Source organism: Leptonotus elevatus, chromosome 3 (genome assembly GCF_054856555.1).
Source record: "Leptonotus elevatus isolate MCC_2025b chromosome 3, RoL_Lele_1.0, whole genome shotgun sequence".
Lineage (NCBI taxonomy): Eukaryota > Metazoa > Chordata > Actinopteri > Syngnathiformes > Syngnathidae > Leptonotus > Leptonotus elevatus.
The window spans coordinates 25100529-25122153 of NC_141241.1; the positions used below are offsets into that span (position 1 = coordinate 25100529).

General features: G+C 37.1%; 2 protein-coding genes across 2 annotated transcripts; one reads left to right on the top strand and one right to left on the bottom strand.

Annotated features, from left to right (window-relative positions):
- Positions 1–9823: 9823 nt before the first annotated feature.
- On the top strand, positions 9824–13224 carry LOC147177530 (low choriolytic enzyme-like; the record flags this gene model as incomplete). Its single annotated transcript, XM_086071408.1, has 8 exons — positions 9824–9899; positions 10056–10205; positions 10973–11102; positions 11642–11651; positions 12254–12386; positions 12618–12699; positions 12962–13086; positions 13165–13224. Coding segments are annotated over 8 exons (714 nt in total), but the record flags the coding sequence as incomplete, so codon positions are not given.
- A 2896-nt stretch (positions 13225–16120) lies between these two features.
- LOC147177531 (high choriolytic enzyme 1-like) lies at positions 16121–20283 on the bottom strand. The gene is made up of 10 exons (XM_086071574.1): positions 20272–20283; positions 20094–20161; positions 19440–19473; positions 19308–19361; positions 19002–19151; positions 18655–18784; positions 17097–17275; positions 16784–16865; positions 16397–16521; positions 16121–16285 (listed from the first exon to the last, which is right to left on the bottom strand). Coding segments are annotated over exons 2-10 (810 nt in total). The 5' UTR covers positions 20148–20161; positions 20272–20283; the 3' UTR covers positions 16121–16283.
- Between the last annotated feature and the right edge of the window lie 1342 nt (positions 20284–21625).

Genomic DNA, 21625 nt, shown 5'->3' on the forward strand with positions numbered 1-21625 from the left:
CCCAACAGAGATACTAACTGTTGGCTGGAACTAGAACAGAAAGATTGTAATAACCTCAGACTCCTAGATTTACTCTTTATTACAACATCGATTAAGCGACATAACTGTTTTAAAAATCCAATGATTTCCGCCACCCTGACTGCCTGGTGGAAGGCACTAGAAATTACAAAAGCCCAAGTGGAGCCCTGTGGGCTTTCTCCCCTATGGCATAACCCCGACTTTCAAATTAACAACCAATTGTTTTATTTGAGTGTGTGGGAGCAGAAAGGAATTACACATCTCCACCATCTCTTCTCAGATAATATGTTTATATCATATACATCCTGGCTCCAAAAATACAAAATAAAAAACAGAATTTTTTTACATTATTTGCAAGTTAACTCTTTGACCGCCATAAACGTTATAAAACGTTTAGTAAAAACCTACGGAGGGGTGCCGAGGACGTTAAAAGACGTTCACTATGTTTTTTTGTTTTTGTTTTTTTGGAAACGGGTGGAGGAAAGCCTTGGGCAGCTGTGTATCAAGTATCAAGCAGATCTAGTTAGTTTAATGACTCGTTTTGGCCCCTAGATGGCAGCGATGACTCTCTTTGCACAAGGTTGGGTGGGCCGCCCACCGTGGGCGTCAGTAGAAAACGTGAGGCGGAGCTAGAGTGTTGAGGAGACAATGGCTGATGATGCAACAATGACGACCGGTCGCAAGCAGCTCACGCTTGAGCATTTTTTTCAAAGACGGAAAGCATCGATCAATACTAAAAAGCGCATTGATGTCGACGATGATGATGACTCCGAGCTTGACGCCAAAGTTGGAAGCCTTGACGCGACCGTTATGATCACGTAGTAAGCCTCACCGGCTAGCGCTGCTAACGCCGGAAAACGCGCCACACAACCGACCGGGTACTTCTGCACAAGCGGAGATTCGATCGGGCGATGGAGAGTTGTCGAAAAGCATCGACCAATGCACATTGATGATGATGATGATGGTGAATCCCGAGGTTGACGCCACAGTTGGACGCCACAGTTGGACGCAGCCTTTATTCTCACGTCATAAAGCCTCACCGGCTAGCGCTGCTAACGCCGGAGCTGCACAAGCGGACATTCGGTCGGACAATGAAGAGTACCCCGAGTCCAATGCATATTCATCGGAGGAGCGGGTACAGTCTGATCACGGAGAAGACACTGGTTCTGGACTACGATGCCACCATGAATGGAGTGGATAAGATGGATCAGAACATCTCTTACCACCGGGTATAGCAACTGAAGGACATGAGGAAGCCAGACGTAACACCACCGTAACGTAACCGTAACATGATCCTGATATTAGACTTTATGGCAACACACACTGCAGTATATACTTGCTATTCCCCGGAAAAAAAACGGCCTGCAAGAAAGTGTAGCTTCTGCACGCGAAGAGGCAATCGCAGTGAAACTAATCTGTTGTGCAAATCATGTTGCGTCTCCTTGCACGCAGGGGAGTGTTTCACAAAAAGAAAAACTGTCGTTGAAACATCCACATAATTGTAAATAGTACCACAGTTGCACACATTTGTAAATAGTTTGCCAAATTGTTGTCAAATTGTTACACTGTTGAATGTAAATAAACGTATTTTGCTATCAAAAAACACTTTTTCATTCTTGGTGGTAGTGTTTTATAGAAGTAAAGCACTATTTAGGTGTTTTTGGCATCATTCATGGACAAAAAGAAGTGTAAAATTCACTAGAGTGCATGAAATAATATTGTTTCACTAAAAGCATGATTTCTCCGTATTTTGGTCCAAAACAAGCGCATTCGGAGGAAAATAACCATTTTCTATTGTTGAATACTAAAGAACGGAATAAGGTAGAAACAAACTATTTTTTTCTAATGAAAGATGAAAGTTCAATTGGTAGTATGTGTGTTTCCATAGTCCAAACAGAACATTTTCTGTGGACCTTGAAAGATCAAGCAAAATGCTTAAATCGGCTGGCACTGAAAACGTCTGGCAGTCAAAGAGTTAAGGTCAAACCGTACGGTGATGCGTTCAAAATCGCCCTCCATTTTTGTTTTAATCATTCACCACTTCAGTTTATATTCTACTCAAGTCGTATTAATATTTATCAATGCAGTGACGTCTCACTTGTAGTATGATAGTTCAATAGGTTAAATTTATTCGACAACGTTAAAAAATTCTACAAGAACAACACAGGCGCCCACAAAAACACACACATCACAGATGTCGTGAACATACATAAATAACAAATCACGTGATCTCTCGATCGCAAATACAGCGGTACAAATCCAATCCCCGCTGCAATCAACCTGATCCCCCAAAACTGTTCAATTTCAACAGGGCGCGCAATTTTAAAATAACTTATCACGTGTAAATGGACGCTTATGTAGAGGCATCATGAACTACCCACAAAGCGGTCCTCACCAACAAAACTGCCGAGGCAGGCGCGCTACCATAATCTCTTAATATTCATAAAAACAACAATTATGGTCGCTGCTTCTTCCTGTATCAAACTGCGCAAAACATTTGAGGCCAGCATATACGTCACTTTCTATGCTCCACCCCACGTACGTGTACAGTTCAATGTCGTAGGAAAAATCCCAAATCAAGGACTCCGCGTCCCTCTCTTAATAGAACGACATCAAAATACAACTTGTTCACACAGACCTCTCCGCGTCCCTCTCTTAATAGAACGACATCAAACTACAACTTGTTCACACAGACCTCATGTAAAAATTTAGACAATTTAGAAGACGAAAACCAGTTGCAGCGGTCCCAAATAGACAGAACTTCCCTACGTGGATAAAAGTCTCCACTTACCGTACTTATTTATCTAGACCTAGAAGTTCCACCCGTCCGTGAACGCTGCAGCTCGCAAACATCTAGAACGTCACCATTCCTTCAAGAATTCAGCGTCGGGTTCACCAATTGTTGGAAATCGTTTCTTTGATTTCTGCGTGTTCAAAATAAAACTCAAAGTTGAAGTCTCGTGGAGAAGTTTTTTGTCAGCTTTATTTTCAGAATTTCTGAAGACACTTAAGAACCTTGCTCAAACAGCATCTGGTCTAGAAGTGTGCCCCCTCTTTCCTTTCTCCCTTACTTATACAAAAACAGTTTACTCCCCCCCTTTCATCTTGTCTTGTCAGCAGAGTGAAATACAACTTGATTATCTTACTTCAGTTCCTATCTTAGTCCACTCCAGATGTGGGTAAACACTTGGCCCCCGGCGGCCCCTCGCACCAGGAACTTTTATGGACAGACCTCTGATTGCATTTACAGACATCCCCTCATTTAGATTGAATCAGAAACCTTACTTCCCCAGGGAAGAGAACAAAGACTATAGATTGACTAACATCTGAATGAACTGTTGTCTTATTATTACACATCTCTAACTAATATAAAAAACAATTAAAATATAAATTGAAACAGAAAAACAATGTTAATAATCTAACACACTCCAGAGACCTAATTATTTGTTCATAAGAAATTAAAACTTTAACAGGTTTACAGCCGAACAGCCGAATACAAGTCCTTATTAGTATTATTCTTTCGTTTTACTGTAATTATGCCTCCAGACATAAAATACAACAAACCCTTAAAATGAACTTATAATTCACCCTTTTTTCTTAGTCCATATACATTATAAGCAGGCCTTGAGTTGGTGATGTGAAGTTACAACGATATGCTGCACTGAATCTGCATAATGAAATCCCCGAAGGCATTTGGAGGATCTTTTAACTCCTCTGTGTCCAATTATATCATGTGTGCAGAGTGAGCAGAGTGGCTGTGGTGCACTAGTGCAGATCAAGCCACCTTCTCTTCCTCAATCCGACACTTACTTCATGACTACACAAGTAGACAGAGATACAGGATGATGATTATCACTTTGAAAGATGTGCTGTTTGATTCGGATGCTGTAAATTGTGGCACTGTTGAGCTACAATGAGTTATATGAACATCTCTTAGAATAAACAAAACATAGTACAGAGGGACGAGCATTTTTTGCATGCCTGTGAAGATCACAAGCTTTTCTTCACAATTTTGTGCAAGCCTATAAAATCTTTATGGTGGAGAAAAATAAACATTTAGAGCCACTTCTTTGCTTTGTGAACTATGAAACTTACTGGGCTAGTTAGTAGGCTGGTACGAGCTCTCTTACTGCGGGATTAGAACCATTAGAAGGTTTATCATCCTGCAAAGCATAATATCATTTTTTTCCTTCATTTTATGCCTTGGTATTTGCTTATTTAGCGTACGCTGTCAGTAAGACAGTCACAGCAACATTTGTTCATCACAGTAACACCAGGGACCTCATTTATAAAACTGTGCGTGAGCAAAAGTACTAAAGTACTTACGAACGAAACCCAAACTTTACGTACGCAGAAAAAATGTGAGATTTATAAAACCATTTTATGCTCTTGTCCCTCGCTTGTCAATGCATGTTTTGATCCCTAAAAGTTGTTTCAGGGAGCACCGCTCATCCATAGGGGTGTAACGATAACGGCAATATTGTGATATCGCAATATTAAAACTGCCACAAAATATCGTCGTTGTCATGCCACGATATTAGTTTTTTACGATTGCTTAAGCACGAAATCCAAAACAGGGCTCAGATTTTAAAAACACTACACACAATTAGCAGAACCATGCACATGAGATGCAGAACATCTGAGATCCTGTGCAAAACTCTAAACACATGTATAAAAAAAACATCTTATGTTGCCATATGACATACACACGTGTCATAAGGTTGAACTCTGTTTGAACCAGTTACACACTGCAATTCTTTACTTAATCAACTTTCAGAAGTTACAGTAAGTGAAGTACACAAAGAAAGTAAAAAACACAATATGGTAACTTAGTCAAACACAAGATCAATGCTACACACCATTGAAAATAGGATTAATTTGTCTTCATATAACCAAAATCAGTTTAGACAATCACAACAAAATGTGTCCCAACACTGTATGCCCAGAAAATAGACAAATAAAAATACTGTACTCCTAAAAAAAATACAAATAAATTAAATAAATCGCAGAGTTCAGGTCTCTGTTTCCAGAGAGCCGCAGTCCTGTGTCTTTGAGATGTCTCCTTCCTCCAACATAGGTGAGGATTCTTCTCCTACGCTTCTCCAGAGCTTGCTGATGAGTTGATCATTTGAATCACCTGTGTTGGAAAAGGAGACCTCTAAAACACGCAAGGCTGAGGTTGCCTTACCCCTAGCCTCGTTAGATCTGACCAGCAAATTTCATCAACATCATGGCAATATCCTCGTTAGATTATTTTTCTTTTTTCTTTTTTAAACCCATTGTCTTGTTGGAAGGCCTTTCTCAGCATCAATCAATGCAGGTTGATGACATTATCAAATAGTGTTGGACGGCAAAGTTGCATTTGACAAATTTGGTCCTCTTCTTCTTTGAGGACGTTCTCCTATTTCAGTTCTTCCTCAACCTCAATCTTCTGCTCGTCCTACATGGATTCCCTCCTCTCATCCTCACTTTTCTTCCTCTGAATTCATCCATTTTGGTTGAAAGCAGTTGAACTTTGGTGCCGTAGTAAAATCCAACTTTTGATCACTTAGGCAACTTGTTAAAGTTAGGCCTTTTTTTTTTTTAAATGAACACCTTCAAATTTTAATCCATGCTTTTTATCACGAGTCACCTGGATTCTTGTAATGCACTGTAATTTGGAGTTAGCAAGTCTTCTATAGCACGTCTACAGATGGTTCAAAATGGTGCACGAAAGAGGGACCACATTACCCCGATTTTAGCCTCCCTCCAATGGCTGCCTGTGCATTTTCTTCTATTTGTTTTCAAATCTTTAAATGACATAGCACCAACCTCTCTTTGAGCTTCTCTATCCTATTTTTTAACTATTTATTGAACATAGAAAATGAATACAAATATCAATCAATCCAATTTACATGAATCACATTAAAAAAAATACAATTTAAAAAAAAAAACATAAAAAGAAAAACATTTAAGTATCACTAATTATCAAATGATATTTCTTATTTGTTACAAATTTAAGAGACTTAAAGTAATTTTCCATTTCAATCAGAAACAATTTGAACAAAGGTTTCAATTTTAAAAATGTACATTTATGGATATAAAAAATTTCCCCTTAAAACATACAAGTTAACCAAAGCTGACAATGTTTTGTTCTTAAACTCAAAATGTTTTTGCTTTTCAATATAATCTTGTTTTTCAATATCCTTCCAAAAAGCAGCACTAATAGGGCAATCAAAAAATAAATGTGTTACACTTTCCGGTACAACTTTACAAAAACAACATTTGTTATCAATATTTACAAAATGTGAAACATACATGTTTGTTGGGTAAATATTATGTAATATTTTTTAAATGTAGTTCCTTAACTTTATTTGTAATGAAGAACGTAAAAGGAACAAGCCATGCTTTATTCCAACTAATATTTCTAAACTGAGTGTTAAAAAAAAAAAATCCCACGCGGCATAATTTTTTTGTATAACTTTGTATAGAGATTCTCTTATGTGTAGTAAGTGAAGGAAATGGGTGGTCCGAAAAAATAAGATGGGAGAAAATATAAATGCTTCATGAAAGTGCAACCAAATGTGCAAAAAGGACCGAGCTTTTTAGTGTCGAAAGGGGGTCCATAGATGCTGAGGCAGGTTCCAGCAGCACGTCGACAGGTAGGCCCCGTGGAAAGCACATTTAATATGGCTCAATATTAGACCAAATAGTCCATACATTTAATGCAAAGGATTTGGTAATGGAGCATTATTGATTGATTGTTGTTGCAATGCTCAGCATCAAGAAATCATCAAGAAGACCTCCATCTGTGATTTGATCACAACACAGTTAGCAGTTAAGCAATGCTTCCATTTTAATTGATATGTGGACAAATTAGCTGAATTACTTTCGCATAAGCACGCGTGTGTGTGTGATGGGAGAGGGGGGTCGCGTGTGAGAGAGATATTTATGTGTGTGTGTGTGTGGTTTTCTTACATCAATTGCTGTGTGTCTTAAGACAATAGTTAACATTATTATGATTACATATACATTTATTATTAGCAACAGAAACATCAGCTGTTAAGGACACTAGTGGAGGAAGTATTGAAGGACTGAGTGACTCAAGTCATGGTGATGAGGAGGTGGTGCCGTTCTTGGAGGAGAAGGAAGAGGAAGGTGTGTTGGCCTCATTGAAGGAGGAGGTGGAGGAGAAGGAACCGAATGAAGTAGGAGGTACTAGTAAGCAGACTTGTACAGATTGTGTTGGGCTCTTGTACTGGGTCGGCAATTGTCCTGTATTATGCGTAGAATTCACTGTTACACAATAATTTTACGTTTATGTTCCAAGTAACTCACAGAAATATTTAAGCCTAACATTGAAGTTTTATTTAATTTTATTACATGACAAATTAGCATTTACCATTTTTACATAATTTTAACACAAACCTGGCAAATAAACCGTTTGTGGTACATATTCATTAGTGTATTAAAGCCTATTTATTTGAAATGCATAATCCTCAGATTTATGTATTTAGTATTAATAAAATATAATTATTCCAATTAAGTAATAATGAGAGTATTTATTTAAAACACATAAAGTATATTGTTTGAATTGCATAATAATCAGGTTATCTATACAAGATGAATAGCATATACTTGTTTGAATTACATTTAATTTTTCTTATCTAATACACATAATTATTCAAAATACATGACATTTATGTAATTATTTTCCATTCAGTGCAAATGAACATTCAGACCACCTTGTTGATTTAACTGATTTATTATAATTTACACTTGTCCATTCAGACTTGAATTAGCCAATATTAACCTCTAAATAACAGTATAATAAAGTTTAATTTTCAATTAGGCATAAAACAAGTTCAATAAACCCGTCAGAATAATTCATCTCAACTAGAGCAAAGTGCAATAACTTCAATCACCCCCCCCCCCCCCCCCCCCACACACACCTTTAGTTGTTATTGTTATTGATTCATTCCAGCCTCAAGTGTCATTATTCATTACAACAAACCATGGAAACTTCCATATAAGGGCTTGATTTGAGGGGATATTATATTTTCTCGAGGTGATAATTGCCCAACTGCACAACGCGGAAAAAAACTAAATAATAAGCCTTTCTCCAAATGACAAGTAAATTACACCTTACAGTAGAGCACCAAATTCCTTTCAGCCCAAAACATTAGTCATGATTTTAGGTATCAATCTGGAACAATAGAGTAGCCGGAACTCTTTAATGATGTTTTTTCCCTTTCAGTTTTTCAAATTCACTTACAAATTAAAAATGCATGGTGGCAGACAACCATCATTTTTCCACCAAGCAATTTGTAGTAATATGATGGATGGGAGATTCAATAGTAAATGGTCTTTCACTTTATTGCGCTTTTCCACCTGTTCAGGCCCTCAAAGCACTGCACACTAACATCGCATTCACCTACTGGGTGTTCAGTACATGACTCGAGGATACTTCGAAATGGGGCAAACTGAGCCATGCCGCCCCACAATGACTTGTACAATGGAGTTCATGGCATAATTCATTTACTACCCTTAATGACAAATGACATTCTCTGGCATTTAGAACCAATGACAACGCAGAGAATTCACCAATTCACAAAAATAATAATTGAAGAAAGAAAAGATCAATATATACATATATACACAAGTATATATCATATATACACCCCCCCCCCCCCCACACGCACACACACACACACTCCCCCACGCACACACACAAACACACCCACACACCTTTAGTTGTTATTGTGTTGTTATTGTTATTGATTCATTCCAGCCTCAAGTGTCATTATTCCTTACAACAAACCATGGAAACTTCCATATAAGGTTTGAGGGGATGGAATACACAAGAGACACACCCTCTATCCAAACTATAAAATGAGATGAAGCACCAGTTACCAAAAGCACACCTGGCAGCACTGGTAAGACAAAATGACTCCTTTGTTACCTGCATTGTTTTGACTTCAAATTCTCTCTCACACATACCTACACACTTTTAACGATTTACCTTCAGTTTTTTCTTAATTTTTAGACAACAGCAACACCATGACGCAAATTGTTATCACTGTTCTGCTCCTGTCTGTTGCATCTGTTTCTCCAGTAAGATCAAGTTTACAAACCCATAATAAACAGTTTAGCAGTAGATAATTATAGGATTTGGTGTTTTCAAAGTTTAAGTTAAACTTTTGGCATTGTATTTGCAATGTATGTATGGGTTGATTTCATATCAATTGTTCAATTATTGTATGTATGAATGTATTTGAATTATTGGCAGTTGTTATCATTGAAATCGTGTTGTTACTAAGAAAAAATAAATATTAAGTACATTAATATTTTTCAAACTTTTAATGCCAAAAAGTATTTACTGTTATGAAATGAATATTCATGATTTACAACGTGTGAACGTTCTGAACATTCTAATTCCATCTTTGGATCTAAAGGATTTTTCTCCTGTTGCTTAATTATGCCTTTACATAAAAATGAACGCAAAACCACTTTAGTGCCTATAAAAATCCCTTTTCTTTTTTTTCTTTTTTCTTTTTTATCTTCTGCAACTGGTCCGTCTTTTTAACTCAAGCTTTACCGTTAATGCCACTGTTGAGAGCCTCATTATGTTGTTACAATACACCAGAGGGATCTGTGAGCTGAAGAACTAGGAAGAAACAGCCATGAAAACAAGATTTAAAAACTGATTTATCTTTTGTTTGTTTGTTTGTTTAAGGTCGCAATAAATACAAAAAGCAGAAATACAACTTGTACGTAAAATCATATGGAACTGTACAACTGTTATAGTGCTTCTTTGTGACTGCATTTTGTTGTCGTTATTTTTCCAGAAGAATCTGGGACTTTTGTGAAAATTGAAAAGGCAAACGCAAATGTTACCTCAAGTAAGTATTTTCATTTGAAAAATCAAACATGTCAATGAAAGGCAGAATTTTGCAGACATATTATGGAAATATTGACCTAATGACAGTTTGAACGGCACTGTCTGTGAAACATGACATACCTCACTGTCTGAATATTTGTTGTCTGTCATTCTACAGCCGCCCACCTGATACACGGGGACATTATGGTTAACACGGACAACGATGATGGTATTTTGAGGAATGCTGTCCCCTGCACCAGTGCGGGATGTAAATGGGCTAAAACCGGAAGCAAAGTCAAAATCCCCTATGAAATCTCCAATGTGTTCAGTAAGTTAAAAATGAATCGTCATTATTTGACAATTGTTTGTTTGCACCAGTGCGGGATGTAAATCTCCAATGTGTTCAGTAAGTCATAATGTAACCCTCAGTTGTTATTGTTGTGACTTTTGTTCCCATCAGGGGTCGCCAAAGAAAGTCCGTCAAATTATTTGTTTGGCATGATTTGAACACTAGATGCCCATCCATACAAAGCCCACCCCCCTTACCCAAACAGGGTTTGAACCCCAGCAGTGGCTTTGTAATGGGGCGCTATGACCTCAGTGTTAAGTGTAAAAGTGATAAATGATGAAGCTTACCATAAGCTGATGTATCTGGCAATTGCGTCCTTTCCCGCTAAATAAACAATGGGACGTGTTGAGACCAATCCCACTTCAGAAACGTCAAATTAGATGACCGCACACTGCATAGAATCATGAATAATACTACCGTATTTAACATCAGGATATATATATATATATATATTTTAAAAAAGCTCATTTTTAAAAATTAATCGTCATATTTTGACAATTGTTTTTGTATAAGATAGTCCATTGATGAGCTAAAATGTTGTCCACTGTAAGATTTGCTATTATGTCAAATAAATTTTACTTTAGTGACAAAGTGACTCATCCTTAAAAAGTTACTTTAAGTAACACTTTGATCAATGAGTGTGTGTGTGTGTGTGTGTGTGTGTGTGTGTGTGTGTGTGTGTGTGTGTGTGTGTGTGTGTGTGTGTGTGTGTGTGTGTGTGTGTGTGTGTGTGTGTGTGTCTGTAGCCAGAAAACAGAAGAGAACAATAAAAAAAGCCCTGAAAGAGTTCAAAAAAGGAGAGCACAAAACCTGCATTCACTTTGTCAAGAAGACTAAAAAGGATACAAACTTTATATCCTTCATACCTGACACTGGGTAAGAATTATATAAGCATTTAGCAACTCTATGACCTTGACTAAACTGGTTCATGAAAGTTTTTATTTTGTCAATGCTATTGTTTTCCAGCTAATGTGCACACAAAAAAAGTCCTCCACTTTGAGTTGATGGACTAGAATTGCTCAACTTGGTATTGCAAATCATGCAGTTAGGATGCTGATTTCCATCACTCAACTTGATTTTTATAGAACACTTTTAAACAACCACCGCTGTTTTTTCAAGATAGAGCCCAGGGGCAGCATATGCAATGAAAACAGCCGAGGCCTCAGAATTGAACCCTGCGGAACACCATACGTTGCATTAGACATGTGAAGTCATATTGCACATACCGATCACTTTCTTGTTTTGCTCAACAGTATGAAGGGATTACAATAATAAAGAAGTCACACATTTTACAATCACAACAGTTACTAGTGAGCAAACCAAATTCTCTGCAGCACAGACAGGGTTATTACAGTTTTGGAATTTTTGTTAGTTTTTATTTAATTTCAAGTTTTGTTTTGTACATTTACTCGCAGTGGTGGTTTTGTTGGTTAACATTAGTTTTATTTATTTTTTTTAAATGTTGAGTTTTAGTTTAGTTGTACTGTAGTTTAGTTTCAGTATTAGTTGTTATCTTTTTTTAATGTGTATTACTTTTGCGCAATATTTAATAAACATCATGGTAAAATGAAAAAAAGTATTACATTTCTTACCTAGCGTCGCATTTGGACTGAGTTAAATGAAAAAGCAGGTGAGCCGAGCCATCAAAAGTCAAGCAGGCAAAATTGGAGCGACGTCATCTGAAGGTGTTTTTCTATTGGCTGCTGCTAAATGACATTACTTCTGTGTGACACACTTTCAAACGTCTTTGTTCCAGTTAATATCGAAATAAATATACTTAAAATCACATTTGAAGTCATCCCCAAAAGCTCATGTATTAAATGAATTACCAAAGCCTAAAACAAAGGACATTTTTTACCATAATTAGACTTAATTTTAGTTAGTTTTGTAAACATAAAATGTAGTTTCAGTTAATTTTTGTTTTTTTAAGAAGCATTTTCATTTTTATTTTATTATATTAATTATATTGTTTTTGGAATTTTTGTTTTAGTTTTTTCGACAACTAAAATAACCTTGAGCACAGATAGGCCAAGCAAAAAGGTTGTGTGTTCAAAGGCATTGTGCAGCACGAGGTTCTCCATGCACTTGGATTCCATCATGAGCACGTCCGATCCGACAGAGACGACAACGTCATCATTAATTTTCAGAACATTCAACCAGGTCAGCTTGTCAACATATCTTGTACAGAACTAGTACTGGAAGCACTTGAGAGCATATTGTAAAATGGCTCCGGAAATTTGCTGGTGTAAAGTAACCACTTCACGCTTACTGTCAATTGGATGATGGATACTTTTTGTCAGAACGGCATTCACATTATCATGTGTCTTACGTCTTACTGAAAGAATTTTAAATGAAGTTCCATGTTTTGTTTTGCTTTATCCTTGTATGCAGGTGTGGAAAGAAACTTTCAGATTGCAAACACAAACAACTTGGGTACACCCTATGATTTTGACTCAGTGATGCATTACGGCAAGTGAGTAAATCTGTCCAACCATGATCCCATCCATTTCTATGTACACGCCTTTAACTTGCTGTTTTCTAACATCCACTCACAACAGATGTTTGATCCATAGATAATATCTACATGTAATATATATTGTAATTTGTTATGTAAAATTTTCAAAAACATGAATGGTCATCTGCAATGGGATGCTAACATTTATTTTATAATAATTTAATATTGTGGTGATGTAAATTGAAGACAAAACCCACACGTTAAATTGTGTTGTTTGTAGATATGACTTCAGCAAAAATGGCCAACCAACCATTGTTGCCAGAGATAGTTCTGTCACAAGTTTTGGCACTGCGACAGAGATGAGTGCCAATGATTATGCACGTGTCAACGAACTTTACGAGTGCTGTCAGTTAACACTTTGTCTGATACTTTATGAAGAAACACTTGCTGTAAAACACGCGTCTGCTTTACTGGATAATGTAGCCTGTTAATTGCTTTTTTGTTTTTACCAATCAGAAACTTCATGACAGAGGTCCCATTGAGGTCACCAGTAATACGTGCGTCACACGACAGCACATTGAAGGACTCAGCATATCATTTTAAACGCATTGGCACTTATTTATATAATGCAGTAATGTAAATATACTCGAATGAAAAAATAAATCAATACATTTTAAAGAAGTCATTGTGTGACTTTTGTCATTAAGGTTCCTTCTCATCATCCTTGTTTTTGTTTTACGTTTGTATTTGACTTTGTTTCATGTTGTGTCTTGTCTTGTTGTTCATGTCTTGTTCTGTTAAGTCTTTTGTTTCCACCTGTGCTCGTCAATCCGATCCCTTGTGTCTTTCAATCAGCTCCCTCAGCCACTTGTGTCTTGTCCAGATGTTCCTCGTTGTCTCATCAGTTTGCTTATATTTAGGCCCCGTCCGGCTAAAGTGAATATATTAAGTTGAATTAATTATGAGTTCATTAAGCTTAATTATTTGGATTGGAGTCACTTTGGATTAACTTAATTCAGGTGAATATATAATAGTTTAATGAACACATAACACACAATTAAACTCAATATTCACTTTGGACTAATATAATTCAATTATGTTTTACCAGTTGAAGTTTTTTTTTAAGTTGTCAACAATTCAATTCGTAATCTTAAATTGATTCAAAAATTCTCTTTTGAGAGTGCAGTGTCTTTTTTCCAGCCGTATTTTTAAAAAGCTGAAACATGACGTAACAGATTGCTGTTAAAATTTTTGATAAAATCATCTTATTAGAACAGTCTGACTTTGTTGCAGTTGTTGAATGGATTACAAAAAAAGTGCTAAAAATAGGAAGTGATCCCTGCTTTGATATTAACAAAATATTATATTATTTTGTTGAGTAGTATGTGTTTTGTGGAAAACTACTTCACCTTTATATTTTTATGCAGGATCGTGAGTCGTCGGCGGTAACAATGAATACACAGAGACTTGATATGCTTTGCTAGAACAACTGTGTCTTTTATTCCCCGCAAACAGCAATCAACATTTATACAGTGCTAGGATAATCGTACGTTTTATCCCCCGCAAACAGTAATCAACACCTGCGCTGTGCTCGAATGATTATACCTTTCATTCCCCGCAAACAGCAATATTCACAACTTGCTTTGCTAGAATGACTGTACCTTTTATTCCCCGCAAACAGCAATAATCACAACTTGCTTTGCTAGAATGATTGTACCTTTTATTCCCCGCAAACAGCAATCAATACACTACAACGTTAAGCAGCATAATATGATCATCATCAGCGCTTACCTTGACACTCGACCGAGGAGCCTACGGTCCGGGTGAAGCGAGCTGCAACAACGGCTGGGCAATCGTACGTGTTCCACAGCGGACTCCGTCCGGACCGTGTGCCGCTCCGTCTTTTATTCGTTAGCAAAATGTTGTGAGCGCGAGAAACCGGGCTGTCCAAGCCCTCTCCCAGACACTCTCGAAAACATGTTTGCGAAGCAGGGAAGATTGTAGTATAAACAAGGAAGAGTTCCCAGGCTGATCCCGCTCTTTATTTACAAATTGTTGGGCACCTGGATTCGTACAACAGTTCAGGTCAACAACATATCCTTATATAAGAGGTTACATGAGGACATATCAAACCATGTTTTTTTTACCCTTCATTCCACCCCCTGGACTCATGAAACCTCAAAATATTTACAGAAAACGTATTGGACCTGGCACATTTGTCCAAATCAAAAATGGGTTCATTATAGACCCATACCCCTGTTATAGTTTTGTTGTTTGATGACCCTCCCATAATCGACCGGTATGGAAAGTGATTGTTTCCCATATATATAATCCATACATGTTATTTAAAAATAACAGCCTTCCCTGCTTCGCAAACATGTTTTCGAGAGTGTCTGGGAGTTTCTCGCGTTCACAACTTTTTGTTAACGAATAAAAGACGGAGCGGCACACGGTCCGGGCGGAGTCAACTGTGGAATACATACCATTGCCCAGCCGTTATTGCAGCTCGTTTTACCCGGACTGTGGGCTCTCCGGTCTAGTGTCAAGGTAAACGCTGATGATGATCATATTCTGCTGCTTACCGTTGAAGTGTGTTGATTGCAGTTTGCGGGGAATAAAAGGTACAATTATTCTAGCACAGCCCAGGTGTTGATTGCTGTTTGCGGGGACTAAAAGGCACGATTATTCTAGCAAAGCATATCAGTCTCTGTGTATTCATTGTTGCCGCCGACCACTCACGATCCTGCATAAAAATATAAAAGTGAAGTAGTGTTTTCCACAAAACATGGTCGCAGCTCGAAGACGACACATTGTCGCAGATAGATGACTTATGCGTCAATTCTCGCGTGACCGCGCGAACCGTCAGTCTGTCAACAACAATGGCGGATAGCCGTGTCGTAGTCGTTTTGCGCAGCCTCCTTTGCTTGCTTATGCTTTTGCAGCATAATATTTTGCTTCTTTATTCCCACGTTCAACAAGCGGTGTTGTACTTGAATCAGCCGCCATTGTCACTTCTCCTGTGTTCGTCTTCTTCATGTTGTTTCGATATATACAAAACCATGTTTGTTCTGTAGATTGCAATAACGTTGAAAAAGAAAGTGTTCGTCTTCTTCGCTGATTCTTCTTCTTTTGGACACACGCAAGTCTTGTAACGCTTCTGTGTGCACAAGATTTGTTTGAGGAACGAAGCCGGACGGGGCCTAAATATAAGCAAACTGATGAGACAACGAGGAACATCTGGACAAGACACAAGTGGCTGAGGGAGCTGATTGAAAGACACAAGGGATCGGATTGACGAGCACAGGTGGAAACAAAAGACTTAACAGAACAAGACATGAACAACAAGACAAGACACAACATGAAACAAAGTCAAATACAAACGTAAAACAAAAACAAGGATGATGAGAAGGAACCTTAATGACAAAAGTCACACAATGACTTCTTTAAAATGTATTGATTTATTTTTTCATTCGAGTATATTTACATTACTGCATTATATAAATAAGTGCCAATGCGTTTAAAATGATATGCTGAGTCCTTCAATGTGCTGTCGTGTGACGCACGCATCACTGGTGACCTCAATGGGACCTCTGTCATGAAGTTTCTGATTGGTAAAAACAAAAAAGCAATTAACAGGCTACATTATCCAGTAAAGCAGACGTGTGTTTTACAGCAAGTGTTTCTTCATAAAGTATCAGACAAAGTGTTAACTCACAGCACTCGTAAAGTTCGTTGACACGTGCATAATCATTGGCACTCATCTCTGTCGCAGTGCCAAAACTTGTGACAGAACTATCTCTGGCAACAATGGTTGGTTGGCCATTTTTGCTGAAGTCATATCTACAAACAACACAATTTAACGTGTGGGTTTTGTCTTCAATTTACATCACCACAATATTAAATTATTATAAAATAAATGTTAGCATCCCATTGCAGATGACCATTCATGTTTTTGAAAATTTTACATAACAAATTACAATATATATTACATGTACATATTATCTATGGATCAAACATCTGTTGTGAGTGGATGTTAGAAAACAGCAAGTTAAAGGCGTGTACATAGAAATGGATGGGATCATGGTTGGACAGATTTACTCACTTGCCGTAATGCATCACTGAGTCAAAATCATAGGGTGTACCCAAGTTGTTTGTGTTTGCAATCTGAAAGTTTCTTTCCACACCTGCATACAAGGATAAAGCAAAACAAAACATGGAACTTCATTTAAAATTCTTTCAGTAAGACGTAAGACACATGATAATGTGAATGCCGTTCTGACAAAAAGTATCCATCATCCAATTGACAGTAAGCGTGAAGTGGTTACTTTACACCAGCAAATTTCCGGAGCCATTTTACAATATGCTCTCAAGTGCTTCCAGTACTAGTTCTGTACAAGATATGTTGACAAGCTGACCTGGTTGAATGTTCTGAAAATTAATGATGACGTTGTCGCCTCTGTCGGATCGGACGTGCTCATGATGGAATCCAAGTGCATGGAGAACCTCGTGCTGCACAATGCCTTTGAACACACAACCGTTTTGCTGCAAGGAGATTTGCTGTCCATTTACTTGTCGACCAAGGTAGGACCAACACCTGGCACACAAACAAACAAAATCAAGTGATGTCATGATCTCATTGACTTATCTGAATTCTTAAGTTTCAGCAAAATGGAGGGGGATGTAGAAAATACTATATTTAAATCAATGGTTCTTCACTTGGGTTTGTTCGAGCCCCAGATGTTTGGTGAGTCAGTCATTGCCATCATTGACTGCAGGTGATCACGCTACATTGCTTGGCCTATCTGTGCTCAAGGTTATTTTAGTTATCGAAAAAACTAAAACTAAAATTCCAAAAACAATATCATTAATAAAATAAAAATGAAAATGCTTCTTATAAAAATGAAAATGCTTCTTATAAAAATGCAAATGAACTGAAACTACATTTTCTTTACAAAACTAACTAAAATTAAGTCAAAAAATGTCCTTAGTTTTAGGCTTTGGTAATTAATTTAATATATGAGCTTTTGGGGATGATTTCAAATGTGATTTTAAGTATATTTATTTCGATATTAACTGGAATAAAGACGTTTGAAAGTGTGTCACACAGAAGTAATGTCATCTAGCATCAGCCAATAGAAAAACACCTTCAGATGACGTCGCTCCAATTTTGCCTGCTTGACTTTTGATGGCTCGGCTCACCTGCTTTTTCATTTAACTCAGTCCAAATGCGACGCTAGGTAAGAAATGTGTTACTTTTTTTCATTTTACCATGATGTTTATTAAATATTGCGCAAAAGTAATACACATGAAAATAAAGATGAAAACTAATACTGAAACTAACTACAGTTACAACTAAACTAAAACTCAACATTTAAAAAAAATTAATAAAACTAATGATAACCAACAAAACCACCCTGAAAACGAATTAGAATTAACTGCGAGTAAATGTAAAAAACAAAACTTGAAATGAAATAAATACTAACTAAAATTCCAAAACTGTAATAACCCTGTCTGTGCTGCAGAGAATTTGGTTTGCTCACTATTAACTGTTGTGATTGTAAAATGTGTGACTTCTTTATTATTGTAATCCCTTCATATTGTTGAGCAAAACAAGAAAGTGATCGGTATGTGCAATATGACTTCACATGTCTAATGCAACGTATGGTGTTCCGCAGGGTTCAATTCTGAGGCCTCGGCTGTTTTGATTGCATATGCTGCCCCTGGGCTCTATCTTGAAAAAACAGCGGTGGTTGTTTAAAAGTGTTCTATAAATATCAAGTTGAGTGATGGAAATCAGCATCCTAACTGCATGATTTTCAATGCCAAGTTGAGCAATTCTAGTCCATCAACTCAAAGTGGAGGACTTTTTTGTGTGCACTTTAGCTGGAAAACAATAGCTTTGACAAAATAAAAACTTTCATGAACGAGTTTAGTCAAGGTCATAGAGTTGCTAAATACTTATGTAATTCTTACCCAGTGTCAGATATGAAGGATATAAAGTTTTCATCATTTTCAGTTTTCTTGACAAAGCGAATGCAGGTTGTGTGCTCTCCTTTTTTGAACTCTCTCAGGGCTTTTTTTATTGTTCTCTTCTGTCTTCTGGCTGCACACACACACACACACACACACACCCACACACACACCCCCTCATTGATCAAAGTGCTACATAAAGTAACCCTTTAAGGATGAATCACTTTGACACTAAACTAAAATGTATTTGACATAAAAGCAAATCTTACATTGGACAAAATTTGAGCTCATCAATGGAATATCTTATATAAAAACAATTGTCAAAATATGACGATTCATTTTTAACTTACTGAACACATTGGAGATTTCATAGGGGATTTTGACTTTGCTTCCGGTTTTAGCCCATTTACATCCCGCACTGGTGCAGGGAACAGCATTCCTCAAAATACCATCATCGTTGTCTGTGTTAACCATAATGTCCCCGTGTATCAGGTGGGCGGCTGTAGAATGACACACAACAAATATTCAGACAGTGAGGTATGTCATGTTTCACAGACAGTGCCGTTCAAACTGTCATTAGGTCAATATTTCCATAATATGTCTGCAAAATTCTGCCTTTCATTGACATGTTTGATTTTTCAAATGAAAATACTTACTTGAGGTAACATTTGCGTTTGCCTTTTCAATTTTCACAAAAGTCCCAGATTCTTCTGGAAAAATAACGACAACAAAATGCAGTCACAAAGAAGCACTATAACAGTTGTACAGTTCCATATGATTTTACGTACCAGTTGTCTTTCTGCTTTTTGTATTTATTGCGACCTTAAACAAACAAACAAACAAACAAAAGATAAATCAGTTTTTAAATCTTGTTTTCATGGCTGTTTCATCCTAGTTATTCAGCTCACAGATCCCTCTGGTGTATTGTAACAACATAATGAGGGTCTCAATAGTGGCATTACCGGTAAAGCTTGAGTGAAAAAGACGGACCAGTTGCAGAAGATTAAAAAAAAAAAAAAAAAAAAAGGTATTTCTCTTGGCACTTAAGTGGTTTTGCGTTCATTTTTATGCAAAGGCATATTAAGCAACAGGAGAAAAATCCTATAGATCCAAAGATGGAATTTGAATGTTCAGAACGTTCACACGTTGTAAATCATGAATGTTCATTTCATAACAGTAAATACTTTTTGGCATTAAAAGTTTGAAAAATATTAATGTACTTAATATTTATTTTGTCTTAGTAACAACACGATTTCAATGATAACAACTGCCAATAATTTAAATACATTCATACATCCAATCATTGAACAAATGATATGAAATCAACCCATACATACATTGCAAATACAATGCCAAAAGTTTAACTTAAACTTTAAAAACACCAAATCCTATGATTATCTACTGCTAAACTGTTTATTATGGGTTTGTAAACTTGATCTTACTGGAGAAACAGATGCAACAGACAGGAGCAGAACAGTGATAACAATTGGCGTCATGGTGTTGCTGTTGTCTAAAAATGAAGAAAAAACTGAAGGTAAATCGTTAAAAGTGTGTAAGTATGTGTGAGAGAGAATTTGAAGTCAAAACAATGCAGGTAACAAAGGAGTCATTTTGTCTTACCAGTGCTGCCAGGTGTGCTTTTGGTAACTGGTGCTTCATCTCATTTTATAGTTTGGATAGAGGGTGTGTCTCTTGTGTATTCCATCCCCTCAAACCTTATATGGAAGTTTCCATGGTTTGTTGTAAGGAATAATGACACTTGAGGCTGGAATTAATCAATAACAATAACAACACAATAACAACTAAAAGTGTGTGTGCGTGTGTGTGTGTGTGCGTGGGGGAGTGTGTGTGTGTGTGTATATATGATATATACTTGTGTATATACGTATATATTGATCTTTTCTTTCTTCAATTATTATTTTTGTGAATTGGTGAATTCTGTGCGTTGTCATTGGTTCTAAATGCCAGAGAATGTCTTTTGTCATTAAGGGTAGTAAATTAATTATGCCATGAACTCCATTGTACAAGTCATTGTGGGGCGGCATGGCTCAGTTTGCCCATTTCGAAGTATCCTTGAGTAATATACTGAACACCCAGTAGGTGAATGCGATGTTAGTGTGCAGTGCTTTGAGGGCCTGAACAGGTGGAAAAGCGCAATACAAGTGAAAGACCATTTACTATTGAATCTCCCATCTATCATATTACTACGAAGTTCTTAGTGGAAAAATTATGGTTGTCTGCCACCATGCATTTTTTATTTGTAAGGGAATTTGAAAAACTGAAAGGGAAAAAACAGCATTAAAGAGTTCCGTCTACTCTACTGTTCCAGATTGATACCTAAAATGATGACTAATGTTTTGGACTGAAAGGAATTTGGCGCTCTACTGTCAAGTGTAATTTACTTGTCATTTGAAGAAAGGCTTATAATTAATTTTTTTCCTGTGTTGTGCAGTTGGGCAATTATCACCTCGAGAAAATTGAATATTGTAGTGGCAGTTAACATTTTTGCAATGTTTGCAAACAATAGGCGCTAGCGTCATTCCGGTGTTGGAAAGTTGTGTCTGGGTTTGATTTGCATTACATAACATCATCTCTGTCATGTTTGGATTCTGTTTTCCTTGTGTGTCTTCCTTGGTCTTGTTAAGTGTGATCAAATCAATGCCCTCAGCCACTTGTGTCTTGCCCCAGGTGTGTCTTGTTGTGTCGTTAGTGTCTGTGTATTCTGTGTAGTCTGCTGTCTCCCCTCTGTCTGTGTCGGTTCATTCTGTCACGACCGGGGGAGCTTGAGGACCCACATGCGGGAAGACAGAGCGAGGAGGCCGAGGTTCAGTCACAAGAAGGATTTAATTTCTATACAAACAAAAGGTGATCTTCCAAATTACAAGCTAAACCAAAACTAGAACCAAAACATGAACCAAAACATGGGGAAAACAACAAGGCAAAAACGAGCAGCATGACATGGTGAAAAGACAAT

Excerpts from the sequence above, each read along its gene's own strand:
- LOC147177531 (XM_086071574.1), bottom strand. The coding sequence starts at position 20,147 with ATGACGCCAATTGTTATCACTGTTCTGCTCCTGTCTGTTGCATCTGTT. Across the intron at positions 19,152-19,307 it reads AAACGCAAATGTTACCTCAA|CCGCCCACCTGATACACGGG; the intron begins GTAAGTATTTTC and ends GTCATTCTACAG. Across the intron at positions 18,785-19,001 it reads TGAAATCTCCAATGTGTTCA|CCAGAAGACAGAAGAGAACA; the intron begins GTAAGTTAAAAA and ends GTGTGTGTGCAG.